Source organism: Gallinula chloropus, assembly GCF_964237585.1.
Source record: "Gallinula chloropus genome assembly, chromosome: 1".
NCBI lineage: Eukaryota > Metazoa > Chordata > Aves > Gruiformes > Rallidae > Gallinula > Gallinula chloropus.
In genome coordinates this window covers 66,345,723-66,366,853 of record NC_140085.1, presented here as the reverse complement: position 1 = coordinate 66,366,853, position 21,131 = coordinate 66,345,723, and the positions used below count along the sequence as shown (strand labels likewise).

The 21,131-nt window shown below is 46.5% G+C and overlaps 1 protein-coding gene across 1 annotated transcript in view; it reads right to left on the bottom strand.

Annotated features, from left to right (window-relative positions):
* Positions 1-19,446, bottom strand: part of LOC311192757 (alpha-2-macroglobulin-like protein 1) — a gene marked incomplete at its 5' end in the record, with an annotated part of 32,686 nt that extends 13,240 nt beyond the window's left edge. The window contains 23 exons of the mRNA XM_084265332.1: positions 526-609; positions 936-987; positions 1,151-1,272; positions 1,400-1,526; positions 1,677-1,902; positions 1,997-2,105; positions 2,654-2,759; positions 4,630-4,803; positions 5,957-6,103; positions 7,248-7,393; positions 7,888-7,951; positions 8,619-8,852; positions 10,021-10,185; positions 10,949-11,058; positions 11,864-11,972; positions 13,250-13,364; positions 14,079-14,160; positions 14,756-14,915; positions 15,395-15,415; positions 15,694-15,746; positions 16,320-16,464; positions 18,565-18,748; positions 19,379-19,446. Coding sequence (XP_084121458.1) covers positions 526-609; positions 936-987; positions 1,151-1,272; positions 1,400-1,526; positions 1,677-1,902; positions 1,997-2,105; positions 2,654-2,759; positions 4,630-4,803; positions 5,957-6,103; positions 7,248-7,393; positions 7,888-7,951; positions 8,619-8,852; positions 10,021-10,185; positions 10,949-11,058; positions 11,864-11,972; positions 13,250-13,364; positions 14,079-14,160; positions 14,756-14,915; positions 15,395-15,415; positions 15,694-15,746; positions 16,320-16,464; positions 18,565-18,748; positions 19,379-19,446 — 2,803 coding nt within the window. The remainder of the gene's footprint in view (positions 1-525; positions 610-935; positions 988-1,150; positions 1,273-1,399; positions 1,527-1,676; positions 1,903-1,996; positions 2,106-2,653; positions 2,760-4,629; positions 4,804-5,956; positions 6,104-7,247; positions 7,394-7,887; positions 7,952-8,618; positions 8,853-10,020; positions 10,186-10,948; positions 11,059-11,863; positions 11,973-13,249; positions 13,365-14,078; positions 14,161-14,755; positions 14,916-15,394; positions 15,416-15,693; positions 15,747-16,319; positions 16,465-18,564; positions 18,749-19,378) is intronic.
* Positions 19,447-21,131: the final 1,685 nt, after the last annotated feature.

Sequence of the window (21,131 nt, the reverse complement as noted above, 5' to 3'; positions counted from 1 at the left end):
ATGAAATGAAGAAACTGCTGCCTCCTCAAAACTCTACTATATCCAGGAAAAGAGCCAGCCCTTCACTGAACAGACATGATTAAGATTTCTGCTGACCCCTCCTAGATTAGGCCAGCACAGAAAAATCATGGTTCTGGGAGGAGGGAAGGAATGTGAAGATGCAGGGATCTGAAAAAAATATGAAGAGACCTGTCATTCCTGAGTGGGTATCAAGGAGGGAAAAGAATTACAGAGACAAATGAAGTGGAAATCTGCAGGGATGGTTTTGGTTCACTAAGGTAGATGGCAGTGACAGATGTCAGTGACAGATGTCAGAGGAGATAACCCACCATCTGGGGATCACTCAGGATCACTCCTTATGAGAGGAATAAATACTGAAAAAGATTATTTGATCCACATTTCTGAGGCAAATATCACACCCCTTACAGTTTCTCTCATGAAATACAGGGTCAATGCATTATTAAGGCCAAAGCATGTGAAAACTCTTCCCACTGGAGACCCAAAAGCAAGGAAAGCCTTTCTCACCAATCACAGAGAAAGTGGCTCGTCCAGATCCTTCCAGTACTTCTGCAGGCAGCGTCAGGGAGAACTCTTCAGATACAGTATTATCTGAGGAAGTCAGAACCCAGAAATTTATCCCATGGAAGAAATACCGCACACAAGTGTCAACATCCCAAGGAGTCCTAGTTGAGCCTAAGTGTGATGTTGAGTCACAGAAGCCAGGGCTTGCAAACAAGTGCCTCAATACAGGAAACTTTGCCAGGTAGAAGACAGACATGGACTAGCTATAGTGGTCGTTGTCCCTGGTAGGGATGGTGTCACAAGCACTTGCTTGTCCTAACAAGTCCCCTCCACCTCTGGGTACTTTCAATAGCCCTGTCCCTTCCATCCTTCTCTCATGATCAATAGCAGTCAGGGTTTTTTTTGTCTCATACCTGCAGCACAAAGAAAGGCATTTTGGGTCTTCTCTTGCAGGACACCCCCTGGCTGTAGATGGAAAGAGAGTAGTTCAGATAGGACAGGCAGCACGCCTTAGCGGGCCCTTCTGCTTCCAAGAACAAAGGGCTACACCTCCTCTTTCCATCTTGCTAACCGCCCCAGGAGACAACCCACTGTTCCCAGGTGTTCTCCACCCTGAGGTCTGGCTAACCTTCACCAGCAGAGGTTTTATCACGGTGTCTCTCTCCCCTCTCAAAGGTGTCACAGCAATCCTGTTGTCACACAGATCGTGTGAATCTTCCGCCAGGCTGCTCACGGTGACGTTCACTGTGCCTGCAGGGAGCACAGGGCCACACCGCTGAGCACTTGTGGCAGAGGGCTGTCAGGCAGAGGAAGGCAAGTTTCCAGGCCTCCCTCCTCACCCCAGCTAGCTGCCACACGCCCCTCTGCTCAACCTCACCCAGCCTGGTGGCTGTCACGTTCCACTCCAAGGTCTTTGCTTCGTTCATGCAGAGGCAGGTGGTGAAGCGGCAGCCTGGGCAGGCCTCCACCTTCAGTTCTGGGGTCTCTACCAGCGTGGTGCGCACCTGGGCGTGGTGGGGTGTACAAGTACATGTTGGTGCAGTGTCAGCACTGTTGGCCCAGGCAACAGCACCTGGGGCTCCTGAGAAACTCATAATTCCCCTTTGGACTCATGTTTTTGCTGTGACAGAGGCGTGCAATTGGGGAATACTCACCTGGATACAGTCCTTGAGGTAGTTGAAGACAGTGGCTTTTAGGATGAAAGTCTCTCCTTGGATCACAGAGTACGGCAGTGATAGATCTACAAAGAAAGGCTGGAAGACCCTAAGAGCAGTTAGAGGTGAAAACCCAAAGCCAGTATCAGCAACACAGAAAGTGTTGGCATTCCACTCTGTGATGGTGTCAGGTACAACAGCTTGGACAGATGCTTGTCCATCATCCCTACAGCAGGAAGAGAGAGAAGAGAACTTGCTCAGAAGTAGTCAGAAGTCTCCAGTGGTCTCTCTAGGGAGGGCAGGAGGAGGCTGTTACCAACCCGACAGAAACCAAATCCCAAATCCAGGTCTCAGGAAAAAGGGTTCGTGGCTTTGGCTTCCTTGTGTTATCAGACTGAGGTGCAGAATCACTATGGTCAACATGATTTTCTGCTGAAAAGCAAACAATGCCTCAGAAAACAGCGTATCTAACTCCAGCAGAAATTCTTCATTGACAGACAATCTAATACAAACCATAAATGCTTTCTGAAACAGAACAAGAGTGGACAGGCTTGGCTCTTCAGTGAGAATTTGACAGTGTCTGTATCTTTGAGGAACATAGCTGTAATGAGACAGAGCTGCATGGAGTTTAACCTGAGGTTCGCCTGATAGACCCAGCAAGTTTGGTCTTCATCCAGGGAGAGACAGCACGCTCAAATGGAGTTGCACTCATTTTAATAAACTGTGAAAGTCCTAGTGGGGACCATACTACATTTTCTGTGAAGAGCACAGAACACAGGGACAGCCAACACAGCACAGAGATTTGAGCTTCTCTCTGTGGCTTGTAAATGAGGTCCACATTGGACACAAGCTCTGTTCCTCTCATACACAAACAAGAAACAGAATAGGATGCAACTCATCTGTCTCAGCTACAGTCTGGCTAGAACTGGGAGAAGAGAGTCCCTTCAGTCAAAGAGATGGACAGGTCTGTTCCTTACCAACAAGAACCTCTTTTCTGGTGTACTGCTTTTTCTCAAAGCCTGGTCGCACACAGGAAACTGGTTTCTTGATTCTAGCATTGGTTAATACCTTCATGCGCAATTGCTGGGAAAACAGTGAAGAGGGTAAATCAGTGCTAACTACAAGGCAGCAAGCAATATCGGAAATACCTTGTGATAGCAGGTATCATAAGTAGCTGAAACATTTTTAAAAGCTGCTTTTTTTATATGCATATGCACAGACTTACAAGCTTAGACTCTGGCCAATGCGTGAAGAATGAAAAACAGCTTCTGTGCAACACTGGGGCCAATCACTACTTCTCATAAAGGTAAATCTCAGCTTTACCTGCCTAACCCTAACAATGACCCAGATGCCACATAGTCAATGAAAAAAATAAACCAAGCTTTTAATATCTGTACAATTTTAGAATGGAAAAATCTGACTGGCCGTGGTGGTGCAGCCCCAAGCAGCGGCTGAGATCATACACTGCTCGCTCACTCCCCAAGAAGAAACAGACAGAGCCTCCCTGGGCTAGGGTAAGGACAGGTTACTGACAGAAGCACCATGAAAAGGGAACAGTAACAGCCCATGGCAAATTTCACTTACATCTGGTGATAACAGAGCACCTTATTGACCCAATGATAACAGCATACAGCACAATGCAAGGACCAACATGATGCCCAGGCTACGCTGAGACTACCCTGGAGGCACTCAGGAGCACCCCTCCCTGACTAGCCCCTTTTATGGGGGAGTGATGTCAGCTGGTGTGAAAAAAGCCTGTGGTGACTCAGTTCACCTGTGCTGACTGCTTGGGGAGGCTACCATGGCCTGGTCTGTTCACACAAAACTATTCTTAATAATCCCAGTTTAGAAAACTGCTGGAAAACATGGTCATAACCTAGTATGCTTTTGTCTGAATGAGACTTGGACTTTCAGAGCCTGTGCTTTGCAAGGTGGGGACATTGGATGGAATGCACCCTCATGTGCATGGATTGAGAAGAAGACATCATCACACCACAAGAATGCATTTGATCCTGTGAGTAGTCCTTGCTTTGATTTAATGGTCTGAAAGTCACTGAGAACTCTTGTACTTTCTTGAAGTATCAAAATCCTTCATGCAGAGTATGGGTCCTCACTCTTCTGTGGAGGCTGTATATGACTGTGAACAGTGTGCTACAGGGTCAATAATTACTAAGATATAGTGGTATCTCCTTTAGGTAGCATCCAACATAATCTAGGAGTAAGCAGCTAGAAGACAGCAGAGTACCATGCTTTTTGGGGACAATCAGGGTCTGTATTTGTAAGGTAGAGTTCTGTCAGCCTGAGGAGCTCGTGCAACTCAGGCTCCATTTTGGGTTGTTTTCAGTGTGTTGTTACACTCTTCTCCTATTCTGAGGTGCTTTTACTTGCATGTATTTCGTCTAACAGCATTCTGTTAGAAGTATCACTGCTAGTGTTTCAGTTAGCAGATATGCTGTTAATCTTATTCTGGCTATTGTGCTGATAGTGGATTATTTTGTCTCCTGTCTTGGCAGTTAGGTATAAAGTCAAATTGTGAAGATCTACTTTTTATTAAAGCTGCTTTGAGGATAAGTAGCAAAAGACTCAATGGAACACAAGGTAAAGGAGTTTTCAAATAAAATGATAGACAAACAGTCTTTAGTCAAAACATGGTGAGGTCTTCAGGTCTTACTGGGATATTCTTGCCACTCTGCCTTTGTAGATATGGTAGCCTAAACTAAGTTTATTCATTTTTACTCTGTCTTTCTCTAACCAAGTGGTTTGCACTATGCAGAAGCTTCATTTTTTTTCCTCACAGTCCCCACATGAGCATGGCTACACAGACAAACAAGGCACAGATGAGTAGTAGCAATGAAAGCTGAAGTTTGCTAAGAGTAAATTCTTGTATGCATTCAGGGTGCCATACTGGCAACTGCTGGCTCAGGAGAAGCTTGGTGCAAGTGTAGAGACTCACCTTAAACAGGTTAAAGACATCGGCATCACTTTGGTACCACGGTGCTCCCATCTGAGTCTTTTTGTGGAGACTGGACTGCTGGGGCAGACAAGGGTATGCCTCAAAGTCTTCCAAGTGATAAGGGAACCCTCGTCCTCCAATTTCAAAGCTGTCATCAAAGATTCCCTCATACAGCTGCAATGGAAAAGCAGAGGTCTTCATGAGGAACTGGCCAATGAGCATGGGTCAAATATTTGGATTGTATCTATTATACTTTGTAAAACTTTGCAGTTAAGGAAGTGGCCCAGCTTATATTAAAGGACATGAAACCCAAGGAGTAGATGTAGGCAAGTAGCTTTTAGTCTGCAGACTTTCATCTCTGTCTGTTCAAGCCTTTTAAACTTGAGGGAGCAAGATTAGGATAAAACACCATTCAGTTTGAGCACAAGGCATTGACACATTCAATTTACACATTTAATGATCCCTACTTTACCTGCTAGTAAATTATGCAGGTATTTTGCTCTTAGAACAGCACTGTCATAAAATGCAGTGTCAGATCACACTGTGGGTCCTTTCTACAGGTGCAGTAAAGCACCCCTGGATTTGATGAAGCTTCTTTGTAAAGGTCTGACCTACCAATCTACAGCTTTGCAGAATCACATACATGTGTATTATCTCTGATACACCCTGTGGAATTATGTTGGTATTTCCAATTCTTGCAGTATATTTTTTCTAAGTCTTAAATTCATTCCTCTCAAACACATGACTGCTTTAAGGTAAGCTCCTTCTGCTTTAAGGAAAGATCCTTCAGCCCTTCTAGTTTTGCAGCATGCACCTGGGTGCTAACAAACTCCTGACCACTTTTCATGAGCCACTGGGTGCACTGGGTGCTGCTCTATAGTTACTGTTTTATAAGGAACTGCCCAGGTGCTCGGCCTGATCTGCCACATGGTGATAATTCAGCAATGTTTGGGGCCAGGACAAAGGGATAAGAGGATCCTACTGGGGCAAATTTCCATTAAAAAAAGCTTAGCCTCACTGTCTGTTGGAAGATGGAAGGTCAGAGAGACAGGTGCTAAGCACTCTCCCTCCAAGCAGAAAGCACCAGCATCTCCTTGAAGCTACTTGCACCCACACACACACCTACAGTGCCATGCAGTACCCCTCCTCTCACAGTGCAAGGCTGAGCATGATCGCTGCATAACAGCTCAGAAGAGGCTGAGGAGATTGGGTGCCAGGGCAGTCACCCAACACTGCAGCTGTGTCTTGGAACAGACTATGGGCTTCCTCTCACCAACACATGAATACAGGGGACACTAGGGGATTGGTCACAACAGGCTGCACTCACTGTGTTTGCTGTTAGGGTATTGTTCTCCTTCAGGAGGACACTCTTGTCAACAGCTTGGACAGAACACAAGGACCCTGGAGCAGCCTTGAGGTTCAGACTGACTTTTGATCCCGGGACTTCCTCCTTGTGTGAGAACTCAAGTGTCACCTGCAAAAGATGACAGGATAAGGAGGATTAGCATTGAAGAGTAGGACCCTATGACTCTTAGATGTCTGGGCAGCAGAGGGAAAGACAGAGAATAAGGTGAGGGAGGGAGCTGAGGTGCTGAAACAGGTCTTAAAAGAGAGATTAATCTAATGGGGAATTACTGTCTGGAGTTTTTTGGGTGTCAACATATTATGCAGCAATGAATCTAATGGAGACTTACTGTCTAGACTTTTGTAGATACTAGTAACATTTTGCAGCAATGGTACTGTGGAATGTGTGTACCAGCATGTTGTAAGCTTTCTAGCAGGACTGTCTCTGAGATCAAGAAAACTCAAGGCTACGAGGGGCCCCAAGGCCAATCATGCTGCTCTGGTAAACAAGAAGAGGAAGATAAGGGATATAGTTCATGGCAAAAACACAGTGATGAAGATGAGTGGATGAAGTAAATGACCACCGGGGTCCATGCAGACCACCTGAAGACTGTAGTTTGCATGTTGGAAAGGGTGGAAACCTATGATAGTGAGTTCTCAGAAAAGTAATGAATATGTTAATCCTTTCTCAGAAAGGTCATGAATATGTGTGTATAACCTGCATTTAAGCTGTGCAACTAACTTATTTACCATGCACATTAAGAGATATGATTCCCTGTGTGACCAGCACTGCAATAAAGAATACCTGCTTAAAAGTCACAAAGACTATTAAGTTTTGATTTTGGCTTTTCACAGCATCAGGTCCTCCTGGAAGGATTGGGAAGGTTACAATGTGTACAGGCCAGCCAGAATTTCTCTACCACCACACATCCGTCTCTCTGATACAGGGCTACTACAGGGACCTAAGCAGGCAGGCTTCTCTTCTGTCTTAGGGAGAACATGGGGGACTGTGTTCCCAAGTCAGTCATGGGGAATGGGGCAAGAAAACAGAGTTCAAGGGGGCTGGTTTGCTCCTTAGGAAAGGCTTGCTAAGTCTGTGTTGGGGAGGGCAGGACTAGTAGTTCAGGGAAGAAAGAAGTTACCTGTTTTGTTTCCTGGACAAAAATTCTAGGCATCTGGCTTGGCATGTATCCAGCTTACACCATTTGTACCAGGAACCAAAGTAAGCTAAAGCACACCAATTATGTTATCACGTTCCTTGCATTTCTACTCACCTTGTGTCTAAAGCACTTTTCTACTTTAAATTCTTCCACATCAGCCACCACCTCGCCATCCAAGAAGACTGCATACAGTAGAAGTTTGATGTCAGGCAGGAAGTCATTGCCAATACTCAGAGTCAGTGAGAAGGAGCCTTGCAGATCTGCACAAAATAGCAGCAAGGAAGAGAGGGAAAGCATTTGGTTGAATGAGCTCATTGGGGTAGAACACACAATAAGAATCAAAAGAGGAAATTTAATGTTTTCTACCTGCAGACAAGAGTGTCATAGATTAACAAGAAACCTAGGACCTTCTTTGACTCAAGTTTAGCAAAAAATATTCCTCTTCCCTATTGGATCTTAGATAAATAAGGAAGCTACACAAGTTTTATATCGTCTCCAAAGATACAAGCTAGCAGTGAAGTCAGATGGGTGGCTATTAGATCAATTAGACAAGGCAAGAGATGGACAGTCACCTAGAAGGACACTGAGCAGATATGAGAGGAGACTGTGTTGGTCTAATGAGGTGGACAACCAGTAAGAACTCAGTTCAATAGCTTCCACCTGTGGATAAGAATAACAGCTGCAGAGATTGCCACTAGGCAGTGGCCTCAGCTTCTGGGGTGTGTTATGAGGCGCTTCATGCATTTCTACTCACTCTCATGCTGGGTAATTGGCACCTGCTTCTCTCCACTGAAAAGGATCTTGCCTTTTGCTATCACCTGAAAGACAAAGGGAAGAGCAATTCGATGACCTGAATTCTGTCAGCATGAGGAGAGTGGGAAAAGCACGAGAGAACAGAGGAGGACGCCTGACGGATGTTTGGTGCCACAGAAGTACCTCTGGCAGCTCATGACCTAACAAGCTCTGCAGCAGAGAGAGTCTTGAAAGGTGTTTGTTAGGCAATGAGAAGTCATGGCTGCTTGCAAAGTTGGAGGTACATCTGAAGCTAAGAGCAGCTGCTCTTAAGCCCTAGTAATCTCTGATCTTCATGTTACCAGGTTACAATACTTTTTGACTATAAGAATGAGGCCAATTCAGTAACCAAGATACTCATGACCTCTCATGGGACATACCTGCTGGGCAGAAAACAGGATAGCTCTCCACTGCCACCCATGTAAACATTCTAGAAAGCAGGGTGAAATGCAGATATGTCTCACTCAAGCTTACATCAAGACACTCCTAACAAAGCAAGGCAGCTGAGGGGTAAAAGTGGGTCCAGGAACTGGGAAACAGGAGGAGGTTTCAGCAGAAGAGAATTCACAAACTGATTTATACTGGTCTGGGAGCAGCTTACTCTGTCACATAAGTATCTATCCTCTGGGTGAAAAGGGTAAAATGCCAGTAAACATAATTTTGCCCTGAAATTTAGCTGCCTTCTGTACTCACCAAGTAGTAGAAATCAATGTGTTCTGCTTCAGAACTGAGTTTATTCCGGTCAAGGATATAATCCACTTGCACTTCCTGCTCTTGATCACAGGGCATCTCATCATTCCTGGCCTCGATCTCAAGGAAGCTGTTGCTCTCAGAGTAGAAAGGTTTCAGCCAGTGGAAGCTGTCCTCGACTCCTGAGTGACTTTCAGAAGAATCTTGCTCATCATTATTTCCAAGGTTGTAGGTACCCTTTTCAGCACAAGAACATGTCAATCAATATGGAGTGATACACCTGCTGAAAACAGTAAGTTATTACCTGAGCTGATGGCAGACCTCACATCTGTATACTTAGAATATTATTTTGTTTAAATGTAATTTTAAAGTCTTTTATGAGACTTTCTAAATCTAGTAGATTTGCCCACAATCTAATTTTTCCTCCTTTATCTTTCCATGGGGACACACCCCACATCAGACTTCAATCCCAGCACAGTCTGTGGTCTTGGTCAAATGCCCTGAAGCACAACAGACACCAAAACAGCTTTTTTTTATGGTGAAGCTCTACTTCTCTTCAGATAATTAAGATTTCTATGGACAATAGCCATGGGCCTAGGAACAAAACCAGAACCTGTCCCTAGGTTCACTGGGGACAGAAAACTACCTCCTAGATTACAGAATCTCTGATCACCAAATCCTACCCAACCAAAATTAGGGAACCTCACCCTGGATAGACTGAGGTCTCAGGGAAAAACATACAGAACAATAGTTCCAGTCTCAGAGAAATGAATGGCAATAGAAGATTGTATTTCTTGGGCATGAATCCCACATCAGGAATGCATGTAGTGGGAAGATGGGTGTACTGCCAGATTGGTAACAACAAGCTCCAGGTGTAAGATCGGAAGTTGTGAGGAGAAGCAGCCAAGTGCTTCAAGGTCTGGTATTGAAAGGGAGTTCAAGAGCCACCACCTGACCAGCTGAGCCCAGAGAAGCTACATGCTGCTGCAGGGCAAGAGCATACACCAAAAGTAGAGTTCAATAGAGACAGGCATCAACTGCCAGTTCTGCTGAACCACCATCCCAGAGTGAAGAAGGGGAGACTTCCCCTGAGGAAGTATTCAAATTACATATGCTTTTAGTGGAGTCAGTGGAAGGTGAGGGTTGGTACAAAAGATTAGGATGGTGGTCCAGCCCAGGACAGCGGAGCACCTTTGATAGCCATTTGGCTAAAGCGTTATATCACAGACTCCAGTTTCCCTGAGGAGATGGCACTGGAGAGCAATTAAAGTTGCATCTACAGGTATAGTCAAATAAGATCAGGGGCCAGAGGACTGTGCTCCAAAACCTCAAATATCTTCCATTTCCTATCCCTTTCCTTAGTCTACTTTCTTTTTATCCTCCTTTTCCTGTGGCTGATGCTCACCTTCAAAGAAACCATCGTGCTGTTCCAACTGGTGGTATCTAGTGAGAATTGGACTTCCCCATTCTCATCTGTGAGGAATGTCAGGTGTGTCTCCTCATCGTTGACATCAAGTGTTAGGTAGACTGTTTCATTACTGAGGGGAGACTCACCACTGTGGCAGAACATCTGCAGGGAAAGGGGTGAAGTTAAACACCCTGTTGTGCCACACTCCAATGCACTGCCAGTGCTTAATACTGTTTCCATCACTGGGTTGCCTCAGCCCTTGCAGCTTTCAGACAGGTTGGGAGGATCCAAATAAAAGTGTGATAAATACAGAAAACAACCAATGTTCAGGACTAGAAATAAACAGTAGTGCAGCCAAATGAGACACCTACAGCTGGGGGGAAAGGTGATTTCCTCAGATACTGAGTTTTTTTCTTGGACAGTGCTGTATCATCCTTGATGACCAGAAATAGTCTCATGTCCAGCAACTTAATTCTTGCCGTTTCTTGTCATTCTTCATGCTGGGGTTAGTAGTGGCCCAGATGAAAGTGTTTCTAGCCCCAACGGGACAGCAATCCTAGCACCACCCAGGGAACTTCAGTCAGAAAGGACTGCCAGTGAACTGATATACAAGGCTTCAGTGATTTCTGCCAAGTTACCAGGGAATTTTATTTCCCTGCTGACACCACCCCCATGCTATATGCCTGTTATTACACAGACTAGTTTCAGGATCTACTCCTGGAGAAGCCTCAAGAGACTGCAGCTGTCCCCCAAATTCCTGTCTAAGTTAGGATAGGGAGAAGAAATTGCTTCTCCAGGAGGCTTCACTCATAGTTACTGGGTAGCAGCAGAGAAGCACTTACTTTCCTGCAGATTGTTGCTTTCTGCCTACGGAAGATTAGACCTATGATGTATTCTCAGTAGAGAAGGGATCCATGGGTGTTACCTTCCCTGTGTATGGTAGTCCACGTTTGTAGAATGGATGGAGGTTGACAAACTCTATAGACTTCATTCTTGTTGCAATAGGAATTGCAGACATTTCCGTGGTCTTTGCTCCTGGGTGGAGAGATGAGAAATCTGTTAAACCATAGCAGTGTTCTTAGGGAAGCAGAAGACAAGAAGATTCCACAATATCTACAACTTCTAAATTTAGGAAGGAAAATACATTCTTCTAGGATATGATACCCTCAACTTTTCTGGGACCTCTGCTTCATGACATGGTGCATTGTACTCTATAAATACTTATTTATCTTTTTGAAGATAAACTAGGTGACTATTTAGTTACAGACAGCTACTCTGTAGATGCCTAAAAGTGTCCTGAAGGATCCCACCCACAGTGTGACAGCTTGAACGATGAACACCTCCAGTTGCCAGAGCTAGGTGCACATTAACACTGATACAAAAACCATAGTGATTTATAGTCAATGTTGTGTCAGAATACAAGGGAGCAGAATGGGGGGTCCTCACAGCAGAAGTGTGCACAAGTAGCCCTGTCTCAGGCTTAGGAAAAGAGAGGACAGGAGACTGTGGGTCAGGTCTACCTGTCAGGATGGTGCACTGCAATTAGCAAGGACTGAAAGGCCTTGTTACAGGCTTTACCATGGCCAGCCAGGACTTTGCAACTGGCTGAGGAACACCTCGGTGTTCAGGAAATCACTAAAAGGTTACATATGTGCTAGTGGAGATGAAGGGTGGAGAAAATCAGGAAATCTGGTAGTAATAGATGGAAGAGATACCAGAATAGCCAGAAGACTTGGAAAGCCTCAAGTTGCTTTTTCAAAAGGAATTCAACTGCCAGAGAAAGGCCAGCATCAAAAAAGTTGCCTGCAAGGAAGAGAATGCTTCACATACTCTCCAGTACCTGTTCCGTCTTCCACCATTCTTCCTATCACAACTATGGAGCTGTCAGTTTCATCTAACTCCAGAGTCTCTGTCTTCACTGTAAAAGTACTGCAGCCACCCTTGTTTGTCTGTAGAAAGAGAGAAGGAGCGTGGTGTGGAGGAAGATGAACTGTTCCACAGTATTTCCAAATATTTGTGGAACAGATGGAAGCTTAAAAACCTGTAACTACCCCTCATGGATACCTTAGGCAGAGAAGAAAATCAACATGCTCAGGTTACAGAGTCACAAAAAATGTGGCAGAAAAAAGTGCTTTGGGCAAATCACATGAGGGTTAATTATGTCACAAAGAAATACAGGAGACTGGATTAAGCCCAGATCTTGCAGCTGAAAAAGCACAAGCATCTTTACCTGAGCTGAAGGCAACATCCTTCCTGAAGCTATACAGCCCTGATGAACAAAGCCTGACAGTGTGGCTTTCCAGTCATGACCATCTCCATGACGTGGCCGTGTTAAATGAAGGTGTCCAGACAATTAGAGATTGCAAGAGCTCTGACAAGCATGAAGGCAGAAACTGGGTACAGCCAGAAAGGGGAGGGGAGGTAGGAAAAGTGCTTCTAGTTGTGCCTGTTAAGTTCTTGAAGAACCTTGCAGGGCCTCTTACATGTCTTGGGAGAGGGAGCTGGCATTCAGTTGCTGTTTTGCATAGCTAAGGCTGTACAGCATTCCAGCTGGAAATACTTTGCTGCTTGGTGCATTTTAGGAGGTGCAGAGATCCAGCTGGATTTTTATAGTCTGGCTTGTTGCTGACTGGTCTGACATTTAGAAATGTTTTCTTGTGACTCTTAGGCTGAAAGAACTGTGTCTGAAAGCCATGGGAATCATAGAATCATAGAATCATAGAATGGTCTGGGTTGGGAGGGACCCCAAGGATCATAGAGTTTCAACCCCCCTGCCACACAACCACGTGTGCAGCTTGGTTAATGTGTGTTGTGTTATAATGAACACAAATGTGCAGGACATCATCTCAGACAGGAAAATAGCAAGCCCAAGATGATCCCTTAACTGCATGGATACTGCAAGACACAGGACATTAAGCCACGGCCCATCTGGTGCTCTGATAGCCTGTTTATTGGTGGGAATGGTCACAGGATGGAATAGACCAGTGATATGAATACATAGAGACCCCTGGGGAAGGCTCCAGGCATCACTACTTACACAGAGCTTACACCTCCTTGAAACACTAGAGCAGTAACCCGAGCTGTAGAGCCACAGTGAGAGGAATCAAAGGTCTGGTGAAGGTCTAGCAAGTGGGAAGATGCCAGTTGGTGCACAACAGGCAGGTAAAGGGGGTAGACACACGTTTCCAGCAGGTTATACTGTCCTCTATCCTGTTTGTTCACCTACCCTGCTGTTTTGCTTCCTCGTCTCAATAGAACTTGAAAAATCTTCTTCCGTAAACTGGGATAATGTGATAAAAGCAATATCTATTTTCCCTTGAACCGGCTTTCCATAGGTATACCTGTATCAAAGGGGAGAAACATTCACATGAAGACTGGCCGTGTCAGATAGCAATATTGATCCAGGCCACCCCCTACTCTCATCAGTGGGGAAGTGGAGCCTGGCAGAGCTTTGTACCTTGTTTGCACAGCTCATGCCTTATGATCATTTTGCATCTCTCTCCACCCACTGGAGTGGGGTTCAACCCCCCTGCCAAAGCAGCTCCCCAGCTCATATTGCACAGATTGGTGTGCAGACGGGTCTTGAATATCTCCAGAGATGGAGACTCCACAACCTCCCTGGGCAGCCTGTCCCAGGGCTCTGTCACCCTCACTGTGAAAAAGTTCTTCCACATGTTGGTGCAGAACTTCCTGTGCTCCAACTTGCAGCCATTGCCCCTTGTCCTGTCTCCACAGACCACTGAGAAGGGGCTGGCTATTTCCCCCTGCATCCCATACTTAAGATATTTATAAACATTAATAAGGTCCCCCCTTAGTCTTCTTTTCTCAAGGCTGAACAGCCCCAGCTCACTCAGCCTTTCCTCAGAGAGGAGATGCTCCAGGCCCTTAATCATCTTTGTAGCCCTCCGCTGGACTCTTTCCAGGAGATCCCTGTCTTTTTTATACCAGGGAGCCCTGAACTAGTGCAAGAACATCATATTGAACGCCACTTCTTGGCGATGGGCAACGTGGAGATGATTGTGGAGTCAAAGGCTAGAGATCACAATGGTACTCACTTGCCACAGACCTTCAGCTGAAATTCCTCTTCTGTAGTGATAAATGGAGGGTGTTCTATCTCTATTTCAAACTTGTTCAGCACTGTGTAAAAGTGAGGAAGATAAGGATGGAGAGAAAAAAGCAACACTGAGTGTGGATGCTTCCAGTAAGTTCTGTTAGAGTTACAGTCCAGATGGGGAAAGACAGCCATGGTCCAAGTTATTCATCACCATGCTGCAATCAATAAGGGTTGTGCCCTTCAGCCATGCCACCCTCTCTTTGCTGCTACAGTAGCACATGGGATGGCCTTCTACTCCAGCTCAGTCAGTGGCACAGGGTTTTGTCCTTACCCACATTGCTGCAACTGAACGGGACTAAGACATGATGCCACTTACTATTACAGCAGCTGACTGGTGTGAATAGTAAACCTGGCTTGGAAGAGGGTGGCAATGAGAACAGAAAGCACTCATCACAGGGCCCAGACACAGACAGAACGAGATGTCAGGCCATAGCCTCCCCTCTGTAATCTATGCAGCTGCAGAACCTCCAGTCTAGCACGAGACATGCACACAGACCTGTCTGTCCCATGTCCCTGCTGCTCTCCCAAGACAAAAGGCCTGATGAACATGGCCACGTTGCCCTGCTCTCTTCAGCTACCCACACTGCTTTTCCCTCACCTCTGTTGCCCAAGTCTTACCATATTCATCAACTTTGAAGGTTTTTTGAGCCATGTCTTGTTGCACTGAGATGGTGTACTCCCCAAGGGGTGCTTCAGAGGCCAAGGGGAAGGATAGATCCACAATGCCATGTCTTGACTTTACATTCAGCCACTCAGCAATACGGTTATGTTCAGGATCCTTTTTGGGAAAGGACATGCAAAGCCTCCAAGTCACACTGGGTACTTGGCAGCTCCAGCACACTCAGGCACAAGGAGGCACTACGAGGACACCAGATCACCAGGCAAGATTCCTTCTCCTCCCTCCAATATCTTTTTACTGAACTTTTGAAATGCAAAGGTTGCCAAGAACAGTAAAGCTACTGGGAAGTGGTAACACCATAGCACTGTGGGAAGGAGAAGCAGCTGTGCTGAGCCTTGGACTCCTGCAGTCAAGGTGCTGGGCAAAGGTTCATAACTGCCCTGCCTCTAGCTCAGCTGTATGTATCACAGAGGAGTTGCTTTGAATGAAGAACCCAGACTGACTGAAGTAGAAGAGACTTCAGCTGAACTATAACCATAACCTTATGAGGTTACATTTGTGACACAACCCTTTCCAGGAGTGAAAGGACAGAGTAGAAGGGACAGACATCACCCTTCAGTCAGTTCTTTGTCACTTACCTGCAGCCATATCTGGGAATACTGTAAAAAGCAAAGAGAAACACAAGCTCAGTTTCATACAGATCAAAACCATATCCGTGTGAACCAGTATTAATAATACTGCCTGATGTGGACCCTTCCCAGAAAGTTCTGCCCTATCCAGACCCCACACTAGCCCTCCTCCTCCTCCTGTGCTAGTTTACACTGCAGTCTTTCTCCAAGGGACCAGTGGGTGAGTGGTTTCCCTTCAAAGATGATGTCTCTTTTATGTGTCTCAAGCTGAGGGTCCTACTTCTAGAAAAGAACAAGATGATACTCACCTCATTTTTAATGACCTTAAGGTCTTCATCAAGGTTCACAATTCGAAATTTCACTGGAGATAAAAAGAAAAGGATAGTAAAGCATTCTGGCTGCCACATGTCCTTGTACAAATCTGCTTCTCCTTTTTCTGTGCTCCAGTATTCATGTCTCTCTGTTTACCTTAGAGGTCTTACCCCAAGCACCCTTCCCCAGCATCTCCTGCCCCAGAGGATTTTGTCTGGGAGGTTCATACGCAGCTGCAAGCTTTAGAAGCTCACTGCCTTTACTCTCTACATTTCAACAACTTGAAACTGTCACTCCAGGCTTCACTCAGATATTAATAGTAGTCACAAAGCAACAAGAGATTTTCCAGTGTCCTGGAGAGTCCTGGCTTTCCTTTTAGGTGTCACTAGATGTATCTCATCAGAACAGTACCCAGGAGCAGCAGGCTGGACCTTTGGTGCAGCACAGCTCAGAAGGGAACACCCTGACTCATACTGTTCCTGGAAACGTCTGATAGTACAGATCTGCTTTCTTCCATCTCCAACAAGCTTTGCTTGCTGCACTTAGTGAAATCTCCCCCCAAGATGTGGCTGTTACCTTGACCTTTCCCTCCCCATCTCTGTATGCCACCTTTTTGCCTTACCTGTTTCTCCAGGTTTGTATAAACCCTTGTCTGTCTCTACCAGAATTACATTCTTCTGGGGCTTGACCAGAACTTTCTTGCGGCCCTCAAAGAGCACATTGTCCCTGCTGTGGATCAGGACATGCAGAAAAGCCACCTTCTCTGGCTGTCAGGGTATAAAAGAAACAGAACAAGCCTCCTGAGACTACAAGTAGCTTGAAGGAGAAACAGAGGAATCTCTCCTACCCAAATCTCCAAATTCCCTCTCCTCCCTTCCCCTCCTTTGATTTCTCTCTCTCCTTTCCCCAGTCATAACCTTCCCTGTGCTCCCCAGCTTCCTCACTTTCTTTCCTCTGCATTTCTCCTTGTCATGTTTATCTCTTTCCACATCTCTTTCTCCCCATTACTATCTCTCCCACCCTGCATCTCCAACACGGCTCATTTGCAGGAGAAGCTGAAGCCCTCTAGCTTGAAGAGGAGAGGCAGCCAAGAGAGGTGTCTTACGTGTGACGTGGAATCTCTTTTCCTGAGAATGGACTCTGGCACCTAGGTTGATTGATGCAAGACAATGGAAAACAAATTAGTCAGAAATTTTCCGTCCTATGCCAGATGTGAGACATCAGATCACTGTTAAAAAAAAAAACCCTGAAATTCAGACTCCACATTCCACTGTATGAGTCTGTCTCTGACCCACTTACCATTATAGGGATAAGAAGCAGTCACTGCCTGTCTCTTGTTCATGAACCTAAGGGTGAGACAACTGCCATGCCATTGTCCCACTTCACATGAGTGTGAGGTTTTTATGAAACCAAGAAAAAGCATAGGGAAGTCAGATCTGGAGCTGACCAAGCCAGTAACAGGAGATGAGATACCGATCAGGCAAAACCAGGGCATCTCAGTATCAGAAAGACAAAGCTCACCAAGAAAAAGGTTCTTTTTGCTAACAGCAGACTTTCTTGGCTTTCCAGAGCCAGGACTTGCTCTCTCTTAAGGACTGGCACCAAAACTTAATTAATTGTTGTCTTGTTGATGTAAGTACCAGAAGTGAGAACAGCCCTTCCTTGAGTCCTGCTGGATCTGCAGGAAAATCAGGGCATAACGACAGCGACTTTGTACAGTGCTGGGGAAGACAGGGGCAGTTTGTAAAGCTTAAGCACCAGACGTGTCCCCATGGCTCTACAGACTTGTAACTGAAGGGCCTGCAATCATGCCCCCCCAGCCTCTGTGTGTCTAGTTACATTAACCAGAGCAGTGGAGTTGCGATGATGGGAGCTCAAGCCACCTGGGAAACATCCAGACTGCCTAGGTGAAATTTGGTTCATTGGGGGTTCATCACCATCACCACTTGCCACACCTAAATTAAAACAGGCTCAATGTCTATGCAGGCTTCAACCACACCTTGAGATATAGAATCATAGAATCAAAGGGGTTGGAAGGGACCTCGAGAGATCATCGGGTCCAACCCCTCTGCCAAAGCAGCTCCCTAGGACATATCACTCAGATAGGCGTCCAGGTGGGTCTTGAATATCTCCAGAGATGGAGACTCCACCACCCCCCTGGGCAGCCTGTCCCAGGGCTCTGTCACCCTCACTGGGAAAAAGTTCTTCCACATGTTGGTGCGGAACTTCCTGTGCTCCAACTTGCAGCCATTGCCCTTGTCCTGTCCCCACAGACCACTGAAAAGGGGCTGGCCAATTCCCCCCATGTCCCACACTTCAGATATTTATAAACATTAATAAGATCCACTCTCAGTCTTCTTTTCTCAAGGCTGAACAGCCCCAGCTCACTCAGCCTTTCCTCATAGGGGAGATGCTCCAGGCCCTTAGTCATCTTTGTAGCTTTAGAGCAGCTTCGCAGCTTTAGAGCAGAATGGTCCTCCTAGTGCTGGAGAGCAGGCTTCTGAGGCAGCGAGGATGAACAGAACTTATTCCCAAGGTGTTGACATGTCTTGTGATACACCAGCATTTTTAGGGACTAAACACCGAGTGAACTGAAAGTGAGTGTTTTCCAACAGGCTTCAAGTGGGATGAGATGAGCTGATACAAGTCAAAAAAACAGGGTTTTTTATCTACACAGGGAAGATACCCTACTTTGCTAGGCCCCAGGACACTGGTGCATTTTGCCTGGCACTGGTAAGGAAATACACTTAACCTGCTTGCAGCCCATGGCAAGGCAAAGGGCAGTGTACCCAGAGAGGTGCTGGGTTCCTGTCTGAAGAGAAGGTGAGAGTATCCACTGCCAAATCAGCAGCCACAGCTATACTCACCTGGAAGGTGATGCACTGAAAAGTGCCTGGCTTCTCCACATCCCGTGTCACCAGTGTGTGATTCTGGGATGTCACCTCCAAGGTGACAGCCAGGTGAATGGCCTCAGTCAGGGAGCTGAAGTGAACATAGAGCTTCTCCTCTTGGGAATGGTGAATGACAGCAGGGAACACCACCATATAGTGACTAGAAGAGATCAGGAAACGTTCAAAAATAATTCAGAGGATGAGGGGAACAGGCCAGAATCCATCTCTCTTGTTTTCATGAAGAGGTAGACCAGGGGTCAGGAATGTCTGGAGGCCTGCAGTGAAGGAACTATAGTGCAGCTCCCTTTCCATACCAGAAAGAAGCAACCTGCCCAGTGTGGAACTAGAGACCTTCTGCTACCTCCCTGTCACCACCTTGCCACCAGCAGGGACAGACACAGCTGCCCAGTGAACGATACACAGTTGCAGATACACAGAGCAAGGGCCTGTGAGGAGTGAAGCCAAAGACTCAGGGACTGAGGCGTGAGGTTCCAGCCCTCACAAGAGATTTCACCCCCACCAGCACAGGAGGAGCAGAGGCAAAGCCTGTGCCCTCTGTCTCTTTGTGGTATGTATGCCATGCAGCACCTGCACAAGCAAACATTGGGGGCTTCACCTGCCCGGGTGCTGGACACCCAGTGCTCCAGGGGGGCTCCCTAGGAGCTGCAGATGCTCAGCCTCCCCGCTGTTCAGCCATGTGATGCTAAACAGTGCAGCACCTCAGCAGCACCCTGCAAGGACAGTCCCTTCCACCAGACCCCCCCCCAAAATCAAAAGGAGATTATCTCACGGTTCCAGGCTTGCTGCAGCTGCGACTGGGAATAGGGTCAGGGCTAATAGGAGCACTGGTGCTCCCATGGCTTGGGCTGGGACAAAGAGCTGACAAGATCCACACAGGAGGAGAGAACTAACTGCCTGTGCTGATGGGCTGGAGCAATCCTAAATACACCCCCTCAGATGCTCCTAAGTCCAAAGAATGGGGGAGTTGATATATGGAGATAGTATCTCTTTCAGGCTAATGACATTAGCTAATATTTACTTGCTTCCACCAAGAGCAGAGTAAAGGCCACACAGTGCAGCTCTCCACCCAAACCTACATTCAGATGGTGTTCCAGGCCATGAAGTACCAGAGCGCTATGGGGGAAGATGTGGGTAGGTGACCCCAGGCTGAAGAGGACTTAGGAGAAAAACTTAGCTGTGGCTAGTGTGGATCCTGCCTGTAGCATCTGATGAGAGCTCAAGTTGCACACCGGCTACCATCCTCAGCTTGTAAAAAGCATTCTCAGTACCCTCTCTGTGCATCATTAGAGATCTTCCCTTCATCCAGTTAAAAAAAACTTCTCTGTTGACCTCCATTCCCTGCATCTCTACCTCTACCCACCCATCCATCTCAGGTATGTCTGGTCCTTCTGGGCACAGAACTTTTCCAGGGCCAGTCCTGCCACCCACTGCCAGCCCCCCTTGTAGCTCCACTCTAAGTCCTTTCCAAATAAAGTGAGAGATTTTACATCCCCACAAATATTAGCAAATCTCTACATCCCCTCAATCCAGCTGTCTGGTCATCTACCAGCTTCCTCCAGCCATAAGGTAGTTCTGCACTGACAAAGGTAGCTCTGCACTGACACCACCACTCATCTCCTCCAGCTTCTTCTCAGACACCGCATCCTTGTATTTCCTTTTCCTGAGTGGCAGCAGTTGAAGTGCACAGGGTTTGGCTGTATTTGCCCTCTAGTTACAGTCTCATCTGAAAGTGGATGTCCTCATCCTACCCCAGCCCTGGCAGTGTTTTTGCAGAACATGACCAAAAAGTACACAATACAGAGCGAATTCGCCATCCACTCTGCGCTCCCGGCTGAAGCAATCCCCCAGATTTACTTTGGCATAGTCCCCATGTGTGTGTGCTCAGCACCCACCCTCTTCAGAGCACAGTCTGATGTAACAGGGGCACACTAGCCTTTAACCTAGCACATCATAGATAATCTGCAGGTTTAAAGTACTGTATGTCACTGCTCTGGGAGCATATTCAATTCTACGAAATCAGCAGGGGTTTGAGTTCAAGCCTAAGCTAGCGGGACAAATAAAACCAGTCCCAGTTCGGTCTGATTTCAGGAACACTCCCCATGGCTCTGCATTTCTGAGTGGCCACCAAGTTGGCTGTCTCTGAAGTTAAATGGGAAGAGAGAGCGAAAAGATAGTAACATGCTCAAGTTCTTCCCTTCTTCCAGGGAGGAAAGGGAGCACGGACAGAGCTGTGTGTGAAGCCCAGGGCTGGTCTGGCTGGGGTCTGCAGAGCAGGGATGAAATTTTGGTAAGAAGTAAATGTTGGGGAAAAAACCCAGTAGAACACTGAAGCAAAATCCACTGACATCACAAAGAATGAATTTGGCCCAGGGTCTTTCCAATGAAATCCCAGCAAAGACACCTTCCTAAAAGTCTGGCCCCTGAACCAAGCACAGTAACTGAGCACTGCTGCAGCTGCTGGCTGTGCTGTGGAAGGCAGAGCATGGCATCGCCCAGAGAAACACCAACCAGCCTTAGGAAGC